A 19926-nucleotide genomic window follows, 5' to 3' on the forward strand; every position below is an offset into this window, starting at 1 on the left:
AGCTAAAAGAGCTTTAAATCAAATTTAAATCAACACGTTGTAGGATATAATCAAGTTGGGCTTAAAAATTACACGTTTCACATGCTGACCCTTTAAGAGGAAGAACAAGCACAGCTTTTTCCTGTTGTTCTCTAGACTGTGTCATTCCTGCTTAGTTCCAACACTTCTTATAATTGGTCACTTCAGCAACTTGTGTGTGAATGTGTGCGTGCCCTTCTTCAGCTGAGGCGGACATTTGGCCATCAAGAGGGAAGGTCCCAAAAAAAAGTTAAAAGTGCACTGTAGGTGTCGAGATGGCTGACACACAGCTGACAGCATCCCAGTCAGCAACACACACACACACAAATGCACAGGGTGACAGCAACCTAGTCAGCAGCACCACTAACAGCAACCTGACGCGTACTGCTCCGTCTCAGTGTATCAGATCAAGCCTTCAGTCTGTCAGATAGCAAACTGCAATTATATAAACAGGACAATGATTTAGCACTTCCTTCCTTCAAATTCTGCGATATATGATTCCTTAAAATAACCTGTGGATATTTTTTATAGTTGATTCATCTGTTGATTAGGTTTTGATGAACTGAACGATCATTCTTGATATATAAATCACCAGTAGAATGATCATGTTCCTCCATGCTGACCTAAGTTATGACTTTAATTGCACCCCATCGGGTGTAGCCTTTAAGCCCAGACAACACAAAAAGAGCTTCGCACTGCCACTGCAAGAAGTGTTACAGAGGGGCAGAACACCTCCCGCCTTAAAACGGTTCCTCAAGGAGCCCTAAATAAATTTAGAAAAGGCCCCTCTAGAGTCTCTTCTAGTGCTTCATCTCCCTCACCTAAAAAACGAATGTGGAAATCAAGAAAAAAAAGTGTGGCATGCAGCAGCTGCAAATCAAGTTACTTCAAAAGTCCAATGTGAATGTGACCAACTGAAGCAAAAGGAAACCTTACAAATAAGCTTGAGCCACCAAAGTACAGCATCCACAGTCTGACAGCAAATATCTGACCTTTCTGCTTAACTTACTGGTTTAGCACAACAGTGATGGCAGGATGATGAAAGTTCACAGTTAAAGTTGTACTTATGTATAAGGGTACTTTATTAATCCCAGATGAAATTATATTGTCATAGTAACCAACTAAATGAAATTAAATAATACAGTATATTAAAAAGTTATAAAATATAACTAAATATTTCTAATACAGTGGAACCCCGACTTACGAATACCCCATTTAACAAAAAATTCAAGTTACGAAGGCACTTAACGGCAATATTTCTGCCCGTGTTACCTCAAAATGCCTGTGTAACGAAATCCGCTGGCTCTGATTGGTTGAGCCCAGAATGCCCAGAATGCCTTCCGAATCATGTGACAACCCCTTTGCTTTCGTACTTGCGCTTCGCTGTTCCACTTGAATGACGTATTGTTGTTGCAGTTAGCAATTAGCCTGTAGCCTATCGTTCACTCAAAAGGCGCGATGGGTGCTTTGACTTACGAAAGACCCTCGGGAACGAATTAATTTCGTAAGTCGGGGTTCCACTGTAAATACAGAAAGTTCTAAATATAAATGCCCCAGTACGTCATGCAAAATTGAATACCGTGAATTTATGTTCAGATGTCCAAATTCAATCTATAGGAGTCCAATTTGTTCTAAAACAGTAACAATGTGACAAAGCTCTGGGTAATGCTTTTCACTGTCCTTCAGATACTAAACTACTGGGTGGGCTCACAGATGACACACACTGCATACAGAACTTGGGTTGTCTGTGACTCAAGCTGCATTTGAAATAACAACCAGAAACAACCAAAAATATCTGATGTGAGACTGTCAACGCGGCAATACACATCATCAAGGGAGATTGCTAGAAGTTGCTGTAGGGCTGATCTATTTTCAACACGCAGGGTGTTTGTGAAAGGAGCTGTAGTGAAACGAAGGAGAAAGGACCACCAGCAGAGGAGGAAAAAGAGGGTGAGAGTTAAAATAACATGCTAGCTGTGCAATCGGAAATTGTAAAGCAAACTGATTTCAAACGTGGTGAATTCGAGACACTGCATTGACTCAGTTATGTCTGGAATAGGGCGGCTCACGTTTTGGTAATGAAATGACTGCATGAGGTGAAAGGTGATACAACAGAGATGAAGTTCCATCATCATCAGTTCAATAACAGTCTTCATTACTGCTTTAGGTTTAACATCTCTTTCAGGTTGGATCTGAGTTATTTTCATTACTACAACACTTATGGAATATTTTCTTGATAACTTGATAAACTGTATAAGATGACAGACATGGGGGACCACTTGTCCTAAACACAATTCAATTTAGTTTAAGAAAAAGGGAATTGAATCACCCATAAATACTGACATTTGTGAATCTATAACCATGGATTCTTTTTTATAGTTTAATAATTTATTACTGCTCTTGTTTCAATGTTCTACTCTTCTCATTTCCCGTGTTTTATCCCTGGCTCTACAGTGTTAGCGATAGATCTGTAGCAGGCTGATGGATTTGAAAGACACACAGAGACAGAGCACAGCATCAGTCCTGGAGACTTGTTATGTGCACAAGTAAATCTACATCACAACTTGTACAGACAATGCCCCTTGGAGCACCAATTTTCTAACTATCCTAGTAAAACACCATTTAAGGCAGCATACTAATTCTTTCAAAGGGCCTTTAAAAACAGGGATGTGTAAGTCCATATAATAATTTTAAATAAAGGACTTTTGTGATGCTCAAGTTGATCTTAAATGTAAGCCCACTTTAATTAAAGCAATAAACTAGAATATGCCCTCCTGCTCTATAACTATAATGAACTACACCTTAAAAGCAAATCCTATTGTAAATATTGAAAGTCTGGCCCAAAATAATTTTTTAAACATTCATTAATGACTTAAACACATAATTTATGAGAATATGGTCCCACAATGATGACCAATATGTTAGCTCAGATAGGAGGTCATAACAGAGCCAGACTTTTTTGCTTACAACTGCCACCCAGGCATTGATTCCCTTCTCTGGTTACCTACAGGAACAACCAGGGAAAGGACGAGAAGGGAGGACAGGAGGACAGAGAAAAAATATGAAAGAGAGGGGAAAAAAAGTCAGTAGACTCTGGGCTTGAAATTGAGGACATTTGGGGGAGGGCGAGCACAAATATAGGCATGATATGAATCCACTCTTTTTGTGATCTGTTCCAGCCACATCCTTGAATTTCAGACATAGTACAACTGGGTACAACTTGGATTCTGTGTAACCTTCTCTGACCTTTCTAAAGCTGTCGTTTAGGTATTCTATGGCAAAATCCAGTGGTTTTATTAGTTAGAATTTGTGCTGCCTTAGTCATCTTTCAGAGCAGATAGTCTTCTTGGGGATGATAAATCACATATCCAATCTGCAATATGCTGGGAGTCTTCACTGATAACAGAGTGCAAACATGTTTGACAAAGCTGCCTGTGAATAATTCACTATCAAAATTAAGTAGACAGAATGCTTTGCTTCTATCCTGGCTGTGCACACAACTGTTAATAAAAACATGCAGCCAAAGACTTCTCTGTGTGTTTATGTGTAATGCTCTCTGTCTAAAGGTCTGTTTTTCCAGTGATCTGGCACATAACCAGTAAAAGAATACCAATCCCACCTTGGAGCTACAATGAACCTTTTCACATCAGCTGTCATTATGCTGGATTACAGCAATTTGCACAAGGTTGTTTTAAAACCAAGAGATGACAGAAGTGATCCTTTAACTGCTTCTTTTATATCTCACTATACTGCACAGTGCACTCGAGACCACATACACCGTGTGAAAATTCAGAATCCCCATGCTAAGCTCACACTGCAAACTTTTCACACTAAATTACCTGATTTAAGGTGGAATGGAGTCAGCGCTAAAAGTACACAAAAATGCCATGTCTATACTGTGACAAAGTGGTTTTAAGAGCCAGTGTTGTAGTTGAGTCTCTTAGTTAGACATCGCAGGACTGTTTTACTGTTCTACAGAGGGTAATATTACACATTTCAAAGAAGAAATACAGCACACCACCACCAGAGCAGCTTAGGTATGTACAGCAAAATCAGCTTGCTAAAACAATTCAATCAGTGAGGTTGGAGCTTGTTCAGAAAGTAGGCTGCATGCATGTTTGGGAGTTGGAATGGGTGGAGGGGATAGGGGTGGGGTGGATATTTTTTCACTAATCATGAATCAAGGCGTTTTTCTGTTCCCAAAGGGACCCTTGGTACACCCCTAACCTCCTGCTTTCCCTTTTTACCCCTACCCCCTTTTTCTCTTTTTCTCCCTCTCTCCCTACTCCTGGCCATGTGAGAGAGCTAACTGTGTGGAGGTGTGATTACCATCAATCTGTCCTAACACAGCCCATTTCCTCCAGCCAGGACCACATGCTTCTGTCCTTGGCCAGATGCAGATGTTTTTAGGGGTAGAAAATGTAAAAAGACTGGGTGACGCATCCAGGACTATTGATACGATATGACATTAGGGTATTAATTAGGGTAGCCTTTTCTTTGTGTGGGGGGAGGAGGGGGGGTTCTCAGTATTATCTCTGCTGAGCTTGGCTTGACTCATAAAATCAAGCCAGACAACAAAAGTGATGGTCGCATGATTCCAGTTATCTCTGCATGTTATGGTGGAGTGGCAGGTGGTTAAGTAGAGGACAGGGGAACAGGGTGGTGGTGCAGGTGGGGGCGAGCAAATGAAAGTAATTATCAAGCCATACAGGCGTGAGTCCCAAGGGTGAATAGCGTTTGTGTGAGTGTGCGTGTGTGGGTGTTTGCAAGACATGTAGGAAATCTAGACAGCACTACGGGTTAGCTTTATCAGCGAATGTATGAGGAGCACCTGCTATACATGCACAAACGCACACATGACACACCATTTGGCGCATTTAAGAGCTGATGGAGGAGGTCTGGCACTGACGCACAGCAGGGGTTTAATAAGTGTGATGTTGTAAGAGTGGGGGCGTCATTTCTTTCCCTCTTCCCCCTCTTCGACTCACACACACTCATGCACAATAGTGCTTCAGTGAACAGTAAGCTGCAAGTGACCCCGAGACAGACATATACATCAAATGGATGAAAAAAGAGCTAAAGCCTGCAGGTAGCATCATGCTTTTTAAAAGCAATACACTATCAGTAGGTGAAAGACAAGGAGATCTAATCAGTCACTGTCAGATTATGTGTGCACACTGTTTGAGTTCTCTCCTCCCTTTCAAACACCAACTCTAATTCATCCACTTATCCCTGTTCTTTTTTCTCTTATAGCCAGCTTCAGGTTGCCCTCTTCTCTCTTTTCTCTCTTTATCGCCACAAACACCTGCTCCCCCTCTCTTTTTGTCGCTCTCTGTCCTTATGTTATCAAGCCTCTGCTCTCTTTTCTTTTCTCTTTACCCCTCCTCCCTTTACATACCATTCAGCACTGTAACTACAATCACAGCCACTTTGTCAAGCATATCTGTTCGATTGCTTGTTAAAACAAATATCTAATCAGCCAATCACAAGGCAGCAACTCAATGCATTTAGACATTTAGATATGGTCAAGATGACCTGCTGAAGAAAGGTGTTTTACATGACTCAGAAACTCAAATAATCACTTGTTACAAGCATAAGTATATAGACGAGCATCTCTGGATGTCAAACTTAATGTCAACCCTGGAAGCAGATGGGCTACAGCAACAGAAAAGCACACTGGGTGCACCTCTTTTTTAACATCAGGAGATTGGAAAACACTGCCTGACCTGATGAGTCTCACAATTTGGCATAGATATATCTTGCTTAGTATCAATACTTTAGGCTGGTGGTGTGGGGGATAGTTTCAAGGCACACTTTGGACCCCTTTGCACCAACTGAGAATCGTTTAAACAGCACAGCCTGTCTGTTTATTGTTGCTAATCATGTCCAACCCTGTACAACCAGCAAATCTGATCTCAGACAGGCATGCACATTTTCACACTTCTCTCTTGTTTAAACACTCTCAAAGTTAAAAACTTTGTAGAAAAAAAAAAGTCCAGTATTATAGAATGAAACCAAAGGCACCCGTTGTTCCCTTTAGACGTTTCAAAACGTTTCGTCGACATTGTTGTTTGTCGCGGGGAAAACTTACAAACATACAGTACAGCGCTTCAGAGTCACACTGCTAGCGTTCGAAGATTTATGTAAATTTGACTGAACGCATTCTGTACTGGACAGGAGACACAGCACGAGATTGATTGACAGTGGTCTACAGCCAATCAGGACGCAGAACACAATACGCTGTAAAAAAAAAAAAAAAAAAAAAAAAAGAAGAAGAAAAAAACAGCATGAAAAATTGCTCCAAAAAAAAAATCAGCAAACCAGCGAGGCCGCGACAAGTGAACCGCATTTTAGCGAGGGATCACTGTAATGCAGAGTCCGTGCCCCAATAGAACAAAACTGTTCTGACTGCACTAGGGTGACCTGCACAATATTAAATAGTTTTTTTTAAATATTGTGACCAACTGATGTATAAAAAAACCAACAAAAATTGTCCTTAACGCAGAAATTTCTTTCATTTCTAAATACAGTTAACCACTTACTTATTCTCTAAAACCATATATCGCATGATATAACATAAGCAGTTCTCTTTTGGGGAACCCACAAGCCTCCGTATCATGAGATTTTCACATACATGGAGTGGAAGAGTGGCAAAAAAGACAACACTGACCTTCAAATGACCTTTAGGCTTATGATCACGCTCCCTCTCTATCATTTCTCACTCCTTGCCTCACTAATTCTCTCCATTTCTCCTTATCTCTTGCTCTCCTTTCCATCACACCCGCTTACTCTCATTTGATCTATTAGTCCTTATCTCTACCACTCTTCTTCTACCTCTATAACCCCTGCTGGTGATTTTTTCCTCTATGATTCTTCATAGAAATACTCTTCTTCAACACACACACACACACACCATGGTCAGCATCCACCTGGCTCTTCCATAAAAATCAAATCACCTGCTGCACATAAAACAAAAAATACACTTAGGAGTTATACACAGACACAACTAGAAAACGTGATTTTTTTCTCCCCTATTGACAGGACAAACAAATTCCCACACTGGTTTCCCATTACAAGCGCTCCCTAACAAACCCCTTCACCACCACTCTCTCTCTTACATGTGGACACACAATCACGCACACACACCCCATCCCCCAGCAGCCGTTTTCAGTGAGGACCCTCAGAGTGGTGGATCAATAATTAGAACAATCCTTATTACATGCTCTCATTTTCCCTTAGAGACTCAAGCTAATGTAGAACAATAGCAGGATACAGTAGAGTAAGAACGCCGCGTTGAATGCTGGAGGAATCCATCACGTTTCCGGACATGTGAAACGTGAGGATTACAGTGTACTGATGGAACTCTATGCTACTATACTAGGATCTACATGTGAATGCATGACATCTCACAGCCACACTGTCAAGATTCAGGAAATGTTGTTCCTTCTCACATCTGAATGAAATTTGATTTGATGTAGAAAGACATCAGACTAGTTAAGCGGACCAGAGTATGCCCTACTGCAAACTGTATTTATCAAAGAAGTAGACAGCTAGTAGAAGTAGCTAAATTGTTGGTATGCTTATTGATAAAACTGCAGTGAATATCAGACAGCGTTAGTGCAACTTTTCCGTGAACAATCAGAAACCAGCACAGGAATTCAACTCACCTACCTCCAGCTAAATCAACTATACAAAGAGGTACTAAATAAATATTTTTTAAAAAGCTAAATGCAGTCCCAGCAAACAGATTTTCTAGTTTTTTAAAAGTATCTTTTATGGTTTTTTCTTATTTTCATGCCAGCAGAGACAACGTAGGAATCTCATATCAAAAGGCACAGAGTGTCCCTTTCAGAGTGTCAGTGCATATAAGCTACTATATATATGTACGTGTACAGTCAAGAGCGTGATGTTTTGTTCAATATGAATATTGGACATTAAGACCAGGTGACCACTGCCTCTCTGAGACAAGCACACATGCACACACACTCATCCAATGTGTCCTGCAAACAGTGTAGTACTTATACTACAAACTAGAAAATAACTGATTTTGTGATAAACATAGTTGCACATAATACATTATATTACTCAAGCTTGGCAGCCTTTCCTAAATCCGGGTCTGTCAATTGTCCAGGCGATGGCCATCTTGATGGTGAAAACATTTTGTAATACTGGGAGGAGTTCCCAATGCCAGTGCAATTAGCTGAGGCATGCATGGGCGCTGAATTCATTAACCTCCATCTTTCAGGGGAGGGTGGGGAGAGGAGGAGGGGAAGGAGGAGGCGAGCAATATGCGTGTCGGCTTTGTTTCACCCAAAGCGATGGCAGGGACGTTATACAATAAAGTAGGAAAGAAAAAAATAGAGAAAATGAAGAGATAAATTTGTCTTAATTTCCACCAATATTACGTCCCCCTGAGGATTTTTTACGCCGTTGTTTATTTTTGCTCCAGGGGCTGGACAGAATCATGCCTTGCCACTGTTGCCATGAGCTTGCACTGAAGCACAGGGCTGGAATCCAATTTCAGCACTCCAACTTACCCTCAGGCTCTCATCCCATAGTCCTTATTTAGATTCATCACTCTTATTATCGAGATTTATACCTCCTAATGAACAGTGATGATAGTGATGAATCACAAACTTTACCTCCGATGTGGAGGACAGACTTAAGTGGATCAAAGAGTAAAAGCATTCTCAATGTAACAGACACAATGGTGCAGTACGAGGCTTCAACGACACACAGTCAAAGCACAAAAGCACAAAACTATCAAATAGGCACAACACTTCAACTGAAGGTGAAGCATTATCGAAACAGGACCAAATGACCCAAATAAACCTTAGAAGAAGAATAACAAGTACCATACCAATGCATATTCTGGGTACTAGAATGGTGTGCAAAACTGGGACAGTAAGAAACCCATGCTTTGCTTAGCTCTCTCCCTCTCTCTCTCTCTCTTTCTCTCTCTGGGAATCCATTGGGGGCTCCTGGCTCTAGATAATGTCATTAGAAGTACAGCAGCTTGAAGCATTTCTGTAACACCGTAATGGGGGTTTCCCATTAAAGTGACCACTGCAGCGACCAAGTTTTCACTGATTTCACTGAAACTGTCACACAACACATGAAAATTAAGCTTTTATGCAAACACACGTGTAACATCTCACTAGAAACTCCATCTCCTCCATCCTCCTATGATGCTTTCCTGGCGATTTACATAACTAACACAAGTTAAGATGGCTTAAGTTGTGAGGCATATGCAACAATGACCTTTCCGCAACAATCCAGTTGCATTTTGCAGGTGACGAAATGAGAATAGCTCAAATCAACACAAATGAATAATTAATACATGTCCAAAACTTAGTTTACTGGGTGCATTTAGGAAGTAGTGATCAAATGAACAAAGAAGTGGTTAAGGGCACAGCCTATGCTTGAATGAACTTCACACTGGGTTATAATACAACATTACTTCAAACAAGACAGGAAACCCCAGCAATCACAGTAAGTGGTATGAGCATGCAACTTGAGAAGTTAATAAATATCAATGCAACATAAATTAAGTATGAATTTCAAAACATTTTGCTGCATTTCATGACACATACAGTCATCCACCTGCTTGGTGACTAATGCAAAAAAAAGAGAGAAGCATCCACTCTGCATTTAAAAGTGTTTTGTACTTGCTCTGCTATCTAAATATAGCATTGGTAGGGCTGTGAAAGGAGTGACTCAAAACACTCTGTTGCACAATTTGCGCCAAAGCAAGCACATATGCGTTTACTACAATATGATGCAGACAGAAATAAAGGGTTTTCAGGCAGAATAATAAAGAGAAAATAACAACATAACTTTGAAATAATGCGAGATTTCTTGAGTTGGGCTCCATGGCTTCTAAAAAAGTTCAATTACAACATTAAAGGGATGGAAAAAATTCAAATACATTGTGCGCAAGTTATCACGGTTTTAATTTTCTTCTCTGTTATTCTTTCTCATTTTTGTCTCTCACTGTAATTCCCTTTTATCACATTTTTCTGAATGTGTCACTCTTTTGTTATGTCTGTCTGTGACTCTGATAACTCCTGGTCTATATTATGAGACACAGTGAGAGTTGGAAGGCCACCAACAAGACTAACCAGTGCACAAGCAAGGGCAGCCATGGAGTGAAGCCATAGGAATGAAAACATAAGAGCACCCGGTGTGTGTATTTTGAAATGCAGCTACTGTGTAAAGTGTGGGAGAGGGAGCGACTGACAGCAGCGGCCCACAGTTCACCATCTGACAAACAAATTAACTTTAGTGTTTGACTTTGTTTTGTCACAGAGTATTATTAAAAGCTAGCAGTGTGAGCCAAACAACAAATAATAAAAAAAGTCACAGAGCCATACGTGAATGGACAGGATGATGTGAATAAGAGAGACCAAGCCAAAAAGGGAGAAGACAAAAAAAAAGCCCTACAAAGGAACACAGAGTGACAGACAGAGAAATGAAGAGTAGATCGGTGTGAGGACAGAGAGAAGGACGCAGGGCAGGCCGAGAAGAAAAAGCTGATTACTCTCATGGATGGTGCTGTGCACAATCCAATCAATACAACCCTCTCCTCTTCTCTCCTCTCCATCTCTGTCTCTTGTTCTCTTCTAAGAAACATGACCCTTCATAAGGACCATAAAACCTCCAATACAGATCAGCATTGGAGACACATACAAGTTTGCCACACAAACACAGGAGAAAGTAAAAAAAAAAGCGCTGCAACAGGCATGAGCACAGTCTTAAAACACATTTGGCTCCAAAGAACTCCACCAACTCACTTGACCTCAAGAATCTTTGTTTTGTTGTTTGTTTAGAGAAGATTGGGCCATGATAGCTCGCTTCTTGTTTATGCTAAGGTCAAATAACGTTGCCAGCAGCATAATTCAAAACCAGGCACCCATGGGCGCAAAGTACAGTAAATGTCACTGTTATTGAATTGATCTCTCACGGTCAAATCTCCTGGCATTAATACGCAGAATGAAAATAAATGCTTTCTCTAAACTCTGTTCCGGTCAGACAGACAGAGAATTCATTGTTGATTTTGTGTTTTTTCTCAACAGAAGAAGCTCATAAGTTCCTTATGTTGTCCTTATTTTTGCACGAGTGTCTCCCTCTGGTTTGTCCAAAGTAAAGAACGAAAGAAGAGGCAGACCCCACGTGCATTTCTGTTCCTCCTCTCTCAAATGAAAAGCTTTGTCATCAATAAATCAGATATGTATGCATTATACATGGCTGTCTGTGCATCCAAGCACAAACACAGACATGCACATGCAAGAACCTAAAAAACTCACTAAAGCAATCATTTATATTTACAATACAGAGGTCAAGTGCATGTATGTGAGAAGTTTGCACCTTGGCCTGGGTTTGCTCCATTTAATAGCGTATTTTTTATTTTTCACACTCCTTGAAACTTCATTTGATAGAAATAAAAAAGTCTCAACAACCTGACTCTGCATAATGCCCGCTCTTCACTAAAACGAGGAAGGATGGATATGGAATTGTTTAAAGAAGCCTTGTGTGGTGTAGTTTTACTAAAGACAGACAATATGAAGCACTCATAAAGAGTTGGAATGGGATAAGAACAAAAGGCACGAGTCCATGGTGAGTTCACCTCATTCAGAGGCAGGTAGCTAAGATCATCATCGCAAGCAGGTGTAATTATCTTTGACTTTCAGCAGTCATGTATGCCCACATACTCAGATACACTTTAGAACGCATAGAGGCAATAAACCCTGACTCCATCACACATGCATTTAAAGTACAGAGTTACAGATGCTGTTTAAATTGGACAGCACGACCAGAGTAAAGAGATACAGCAAGAGAATCTCCACATCTGGATTTATATGAACACGTGAATGAATGAATGAATGTATGTGAGACCTCCAAGCTCATTTAATCAGTCAAGCTGAGGTAAACGTCCACATCTACTTGCTCATACACACAGAGTCACGGTCCAACGACGCTAGTGGAGCAAAGCAGATGAAGCCACCAGCCAGCCAAGCCAGCCCTCGTCTCTTTTACCTTTCTCTTTTGTTCCCGGGATGCTGTTCTCCTGCTCTTCCTCCGCTTCTCCTTCTCGTCCTCTATTGCATTCACATCCACTTCCCCCCGATTCTTCTTCAATTGGGAGGCCGCGTGAGCCATGATAGGTAATAAAAAAAAACACGAAGAAGCACCACACACTACACACGCGTGCCTCACCTGAAATCCCAGAGAAGTTCAGGGGCTATAATTTGACAAAACCAGGATCTCAGAGGAAAAAATCGGGGTAGAAAAGGAAAGGGGGGGAAAGGGAAGAAAAATGCCCTCCTTGAAAAGGAGAATGGAGAAGAGTAGGGTTTCTTTTTCTTTTGTATGTATGTATATATATCCTGTGTGTCCTTTCTTTTGGTTGTTGCTCTGGTCTGGTCTCTCTTTCTTTCTTTCTTTCTTTTTTTTAAAGTGATGGAAAGCTGGGAGAAAAGAGACAGCAGCTTCTCCTCGTCACCTCTTCCTCCTCCTCCTCCTCGTGTGTCATCCGTTGGCAGTGTGAGAGGAGCACGTCCAGGAGAGGTGAGGACGAACCGGATGGAGAGAAAAGAGACACGAGCATCACCAGCACAGAGGTGGAGGGAGGGAGGAGAAAGGAGAGAGAGAGAGAGAGAGCGAGAGAGAGAATGGAAGTGGAGGGAGGGTGTGTGTGGGGGGGTGGGGGTTACCATGGTAACCGCACTCTTTTTTTTTAAATGGTTTCTCTTAAATCTTTCTTTCTTTTTTTCTGTCCCTTTTTCTTTCACTTTCTTTCTCTGTCTCTGTGCTCTGGTTCCTGCTGTTGTACAGCACCTCAACTGGTGCTCCACCACAGGGCGCTTGTGTGTGTGTCTGTGTGTGCGCAACAGAGATAAACTGTGTGTGAGTAGATACGAGTGCATGAATGAAGCAAAGACATTGGCTAGGAAAGGAGAGGAAATGGTGGCAGGATGCAACAGCAGAATGGGTGAGTGTGTATTTATATAGATATACCTATATAGGTGTGTGTGTGTGTGTGTGTGTATGCACGTGTGTGTTTAAACAGCATTTATCTACTATCACACATATATACACGCATTACCAGTTGGAGGTGATCAAGTAATGGATGGTAGAACATGCAGAGGACACACGTAGAGCCAATGCAGGAGGGAGGAGAGAGTAAATGACTGATGCTCACACCCTTCAACCCCCACGCTCATGCAACCATACAACCATACACATGTATGCACAAGGAAGACTGTAACAATGTTCTTGACTGACACAAAATTGAAAGAAATAATAATCCAGTCGTCCATTAAGTAAATTAACTAATCTGCACAGAATTATAAATGATTTAGTAAATGAATGAATGAATGAATAATTTAATAAATGCACACATCCAAAATCTAACAAGTAAGCGCCTGCTTCCAAGATTTATGAGTCCTCAATCCTGTGCTTCCCTAACTTCTGTGTGGTCAACCCATCTGGGATCATTGACATCATGATGGAGAGGTCAAACAGGACCAGGGGAGCTTTTGTTTCACCAAATCTCTCGGGTCTTTGTTGAAAACAGAGAGGAGGAGGAGAAGGAGGACAGAGCGACAGTAAAGAAGATCTACATAGAAAAAGAAAAAAAAAGACCCTGTTTGAGTTCTGAAGAATGGGGAAAAAACGTCTTGTTTAGAATGTCCTTCACAACCACCACGCTCACGTCACACATGGCATCGTGGAGGCAGATGGAGCATGCGGCAGCCATCTTTGTATTTCTTTCCCTTCCTGCCTGCGTGTCAGAGGCACTCATGAGTCTGGTTGGGTCCTGTCGACACCAAGAGGATGCCTTATCACATGCCTGTCTGCTTTCAACAAATTCTGTGTTCATTCACAGCTCTAAGTGTATGGACTGAACATGGAACCATATGGGGAAAAGTGGGGGATAGGAAAGGAGATGATTGGGTGCCGCTGTTAGTGAAAGAGGAGAACAACCCTCCTGGGAGACACAGCGGGTTTAACTGGTGGACACCAGTCATGTAACGATATGAGCGTGAAATTCCCTTTTCTTTCCCGCAGAAATCTATTCATCCTCACCACTTCATTTTTCTTTCTTTTCAACCACAAACGCCAGCCAACAGCAAAAAGGGGGGCTGAAGCTGACTTACAGCCCCCATAATGCATCAGGGGGTGTCACATTATGCCAAATTATCATGCGGTTGCTAGGTGAGGGCCAATGGGATGGCTCAGGGGAGGACAGGATGGATGGATAAGGAGCGTGGAGAGGTAAGACGAGGGATTAGAAAGGGAGGGAGCAAGCGGGTGGGTACATGTGTGCATGTGTATGTATGGAGGCATATGTGCACATGATATACAAATCACCCGAGTGGAAAGAAAAGAAAATGCTTTGTCCAAAGAGAAATGTAAAATTAAAAAAAAATTAACTGTGTAAAAAAATAATTTAGTACCTGCCAGTTCTAAAGCCCATCCCCCCCCCCCCCCCCCCCCCCCCCCCCACAATTCATTCATCAATAATACCCTAATCGCACTTTAATAGCCAAGAGAAGAGTGTACTCTCCCACAGTTGTACTTGTAGTAAAAGCTACTGCCAAGGTGTCCTATATTTCAGACACCAGCATTTTGGAGGCAAAGGGAAATAACAACTACTACAATAGAGTGGAGTTGGCTGGTGGCCGGTGAACTCTAGAAGTGGACGATTATTGGACGTTTTCCACTGTTCTTCAGGCACCATGCCATAAACATAAAGCCAGGCCAAATAAAAAAAAGACTATTAGAGTGATATATCACACACAAAATGAAGAATACACTGCATACAAAATGTTTAAGCATGTTACAGAAGACATAAACGTTAAATTAGTCCATTATTAGGGTGGTAATTTTAAATTGGTGGCTATTAGGAGAGCTGCAAGTTCATGAATTGGCACAATGGAGACACAGTACTTAAACATTCCTGAAAGTGAGCTAATGGTCTAAGCCAGTTTCAGAGAGAAATGTTGATATTGTGCGCTCTTTTATCAGAATAAAGCTAATTTATTTGTGTCTGTGCTGTTGATTAACAAAGGTCTTTGTGAAGGAATACTTTGGAATAAATATCATTCTTAATTAACATTATTCTTCGCATTATTGTAGTATTATTCTACAAGCAGCAATAGCAACCGGTATTCTTCAGATATTCCTGAAAGCATGTTGTTACATCCGTGGTAGGCTGCCTTGTCCTGAGCCTCTGTATCCTACCGATGCAGCTCCCAAGCTGAAAACAGCTTGTCCAATCACAGCGTGACTCCCAGTGGCCTCTTTGATCTCTCCAGTGACAACAGTGCACCCCCTAACACATAAGCAAAAACAGTCAAAAGCCCAGACAGGATCCAGAGTATCTCAGCTGGAGAAGTCACATTGAGGTTACAGAATAGATAATTACACCGGCGCAATAAAAGAGGGAGGAAGGTGACGCTTTCTGCAGCCACATGAAGGGTTTTACTGCCCCTTTTAACCAGGCCGTGTAATAGGTAATTACTTGACCCAAATATAAATTAAGTGTTTCTTTGCACTGGTGATTTTGTACTTATTTTACACGCCATTTTTCCTATATATTCGTCAGATTGACTAAACCAATTCGCACATGATGTATGATCTGCATCCGTTTGGAGGTTTTGGAAAGAAAAAAAATGTATAAGCTTATTTTGACCAGTCAGACTGCACACATACATTGTACTCTGCTGCCATCTAGTGGTCAACTGTTAACTAGATGGCAGCAGAGTACATCAGGCAGTACAGGACATTTTAAAAATGAGTTTTTGTTTAGAAAACATAGGCAATGCAAATTTGACATCATAAAAATTTGATAAGATTGAAAAGCACCCACATATTCAGGGATATATAAAGAAATCACTATAGCTGCCTACTATTTACAACACATGAACAAATTTCACCTGTTCTCTCAATCCACCGCAGCCATTAAAGATTTAAGATTTTGCCTCTGTGCTTAAGGCTTTTACATATAAAATAACAGAACCTTATTCAGCTCATATAAACCATAACATCCATCTGTACAAAATACTCTTCCCTGTGCTGTGCTCCAGCTGGGAAGAAATCATTGTTTGTTGGTCTGGAAATGCCTCCAGGAATAAGAAAAAGGGTAGAGGAAAAGAATGCAAGGTCAAATGGCAAGTGGCACAGACTGACAAGAAATAGATCTACCCACACAGAGAAATACCACCTACACTTGGCCTGAAGGCTAACATTGGGGGGAAGTGCTGAGTAGAGGTGGTGGGGATTGAAAAGAAGGTATTGTGTTTTAAAGCGCCATGACATAAAACCACAGAATAGAAATAAAGGAAAAATAATGGATGAAGTAACAGTCTACAAGAACAGAGAGGTGAAAAAACACCAAAATGCAGGGATGGAAACAAGTACAACCAAAGGAAAAATCATCAATTCCTTCGGGATATGTAGAACGTAAAAGATCAAAACAAATTACTCAAGTCTCACTTTATATCCAGCGGTATTGCAGTCATACTTAAGTGGGTGTATTTACGGCCATAGCTGAAGGCGATTTGTAGTTGTTTGGGTGAGTTTTATTTTTTCTTTTTTTAACCCTCATCATTTGCATGTCAACACAAAACTAGGTTTTACTCACACACACATATGCACAAGCGTTTTTGCATACCATCTATTTTTCTCCCTCCCCTTAATACCTTTCTCGTTCCGCTATTCTGTCATCTAAATTATTCTAATGTCTCCCCTCCAGATAAGCAAATGTGCCATGAGACATGCGCTTTAACCCAGTTAGCTACCAATAACCTACCTAAATGTGTGTCACGACCAAGCAGTCCCCTTCAAACCAGACCAAAATGTTCTTGCATGGTTTCCCCACTGAGGGGCAGACAGACATTCAGAGCGGAGGTGATAGGCATGCTAACACACGCTGTGTTTGCACACACACGGAGGCTTTGAGGTGTGGGTCTTAAATCGTTAAATTACGTTAAAAGGAGGGAGGTATGTCTTTCAAACTGTGGAATTTTTTGATTCATATTCAGTGACAGGTAGAAAGACAAGAAACAAGGGAGCTGTGCACTAAATTATTTTACAAATGCAGATAATGTCAGTCATGTTAACAGGTTACAGTCACATTACAAATGAATCAACAAAAAAACACTGATATTATGCTCACAATGCAAAAGTAGATCCTCACAAAAAAATGAATACATGCAGGCAGTGTATCTGCTGTCCACTGGATTACACACGCTCTTTGCTTCTCCAGCACAAAAAAAGATGAAAGGAGGTGATGTGGAACATCATGTCACCCCAGGATAAACCACTCGGGGAAGAGGAAATTTCACACAAACAAAAGTGAGTGCATTTATATTTCTATTACACTAGCGGCAGCAGTGTGCATTCAAAGCCCATCACTTATAGGTCTCCAGATTACACATGACTCTGTAGAGCAGCAAAGCATTTGAAAACCAAAGCAGCTACCCGAGAACAATGTGAAAATACTGGAAAAATGGCTTACATCCACGCTACTTAACCTACATTCCACCATGAAGGAAGTGCTGTGGAGTAAACACATGTCAGTATGAGGAGAAGGGAGAAAAATTAATAAGTCATTTCAATCGTTTTTCTTTCTCAAGCTCCAGGCTATTGCAATAATTTTTAGACGGGTATCTAAATAACAAGACGAGCAAACACAGTTGACTGTTTGATTAGGAATTTCCGTCAATCAATGGGGAGTTAATTTCTTGGCCGAAACAAGTGGTGGTCTGACTGTGACAGTTGTGCAGCAGGGGGAAGTGAACCCCTCTCTGTTTTACACAGGAATGGCAGCAGAAGAATAAACAATTTCACGGTCTGCTGGGAAGAGTAATACACTTGCACAATCACGTTCAGTGTATTCTTATTCAAAGGTGGCGTTTTCATCAGCATATTGTACGACAATATGTAATTTCACCAAGGCACAATGCCATCGGGCAGCTTTTTAATCGTATGCAACGTGAACTGAACTGGTTGCTTTTGCACTGACAGTAATACAAACTATGCAAGGCGTTGATTTAAAAGTCATGATATTTCTAAAAAAAAGAAAGAAAAGCTTCTAAAAGCTTTATTGAATATTTACAGTAAGCCTCACTGTATTTCGTTGTCCTGGAAATCTGTTGTGGGCAGAATGATTATGTTTGTGGTTACACAGAAATTTCAATTAGGGCATTAATAAAACACCATTTCCTGTTGGCAGCCATTGTAATCCAGCCTGAGTGGTTTTTAATTGTAAGCATTAGCGATATATTGTCCAGCTTTTATTTTCATATCCTGAACATAACGGAAGAACAATGGAAAAAAGCAAAGGCAACAATAATGAAGGTATTATTTGCTGACAGTTTCTTTCCCCTGACTTACTCTGACAAAGAGAGGCAGGTGAAAACAGTTACAAACTTAGAGGGCCTGCTGGTTTAGAGGAAAGCTTTTCTTCCTTCTGTAAACCCCCTTTTTTCATTTTTGCCATTATTTTTAAAGTCATGAAATATGATTCAGTAAACATGTTTGTGGTTTTTCGTCTGATTTTAGATCAATTGTGTTAATACAGTATGTCAAAATGAAAACATAAATATAAATTCAGACACGTGAGGTTGTGCTGAAAAGAATGATACTAAACAGGGTAAAGTAAATAGTTTTTAACGGTGAAATGAGGTAAAACCAAATGTAGTGAAAAATGGCCAATTACACCCTGGACCCCAAAGGGTTAATTTTTTTTCTAAGTAATGCAATAGTTAATTACTTTTAGAATCTTGTAACTCAGTTACTAACTCAGTTACTTTTTTGAAGAAGTAACTAGTAACTAAAATAAATTACTTTTTCAAAGTAACTTGCTCAACACTGCCCACCACTATTGTCTCATGCACAAACTTCAAGATGAAATAGGAGATACTAGTGGCCGTGCAGTCGTAGGTGTAGAGTGAGTACATTAGAGTTCAATATACACCCCTGACGTAACACCACGCTGCCGTCTGCGAAGGCTGCATGACGTTACACCGCGCCACACCGGTCACACAGGTCGCACCGTGCTGCCGTCACATCCGGGTTTCACCTTTGGTGATAAGACCCACCACTGTTGTATTGTCCGCCAACTTCACATTGAAATTGGAGATACAAGTGGCCGTGCAGTCGTAGTACTCCTACTGGCAGCACAGTTTCACAGGTAGCGCAGTTTAACAGGTAGCGCGGTTTCACGGGTAGCATGTTTTCACAGGCAGCACCGTTTCACTGGTAGCGCGGTTTCAACAACGCCGTTACCGTTTCTACCAAGAAAATGCAGAGCGGTCACGTTACTATTTTTCAATAAACAGACGGTTGAACCTGCCTGTCTTCAGCTTACTGCACCTTATATCAGTTGCACAGAAGTAGCTCTACATAATCTGGGCGCTACAGCTTTAAGTAGCTCGGCGGACGGCAATCACTTTCTGCCAGACGATCACTTTCTAGCACAACACCTGGAACTAGGGGGCAAAACAATGGCATGAGTGTTGCTGTTTGCCTGAGGAAGAATAAAGTAGTCGTGGTAAGCCAATCACATGACCACTTCAAGATGACAAAGCAACAAGGTGATATTTAAATCAGTCTTTTAATTGTGTTGATAGGCCACGTAAAACCAGAGTCATGATAAACAATATATATGTAGTGTTTTTCCTCAATGTTTTCGTCACGTTTACTGTCTAAGGACAACACTAGCAAGCACTCTCTGCTATGACCAAAAAACACCAAACAAACAAACAAAAAAACCCCACCCCTTTCATGTTGGTGGAAAAATGCACCATATCGACCAATCAAAAAATGATATGGCAACATGACATTTGGTTGTTTAGAAAGAGGGGGAAGTTTTAGGAGTGACAGTGAGAGAGAGAGAGC

The 19926-nt window shown here is 41.0% G+C and overlaps 1 protein-coding gene across 25 annotated transcripts in view; it reads right to left on the minus strand.

The window, feature by feature from the left end:
• The window catches only part of LOC102781022 (ankyrin-3-like), a 121642-nt gene that overhangs the window by 75435 nt on the left and 26281 nt on the right, over nucleotides 1-19926 (minus strand). For 15 of the 25 annotated variants that reach the window (XM_087850160.1, XM_087850151.1, XM_087850143.1 and 12 more), the window contains exon 1: nucleotides 12055-12590. The exons of 3 other annotated variants lie outside the window; for them this stretch is intronic. In XM_087850160.1, the coding sequence (XP_087706286.1) occupies nucleotides 12055-12177 (123 nt within the window). In that variant the 5' untranslated portion in view covers nucleotides 12178-12590. Of the gene's footprint in view, nucleotides 1-12054; nucleotides 12593-19926 lie in introns of those variants that run through there. 7 more of the 25 variants (XM_087850162.1, XM_087850170.1, XM_087850159.1 and 4 more) reach the window with 3 other exon arrangements.

The sequence above is a fragment of the Neolamprologus brichardi genome, chromosome 13 (assembly GCF_056152115.1).
Source record: "Neolamprologus brichardi isolate AB-2024 chromosome 13, ASM5615211v1, whole genome shotgun sequence".
Taxonomy (NCBI): domain Eukaryota; kingdom Metazoa; phylum Chordata; class Actinopteri; order Cichliformes; family Cichlidae; genus Neolamprologus; species Neolamprologus brichardi.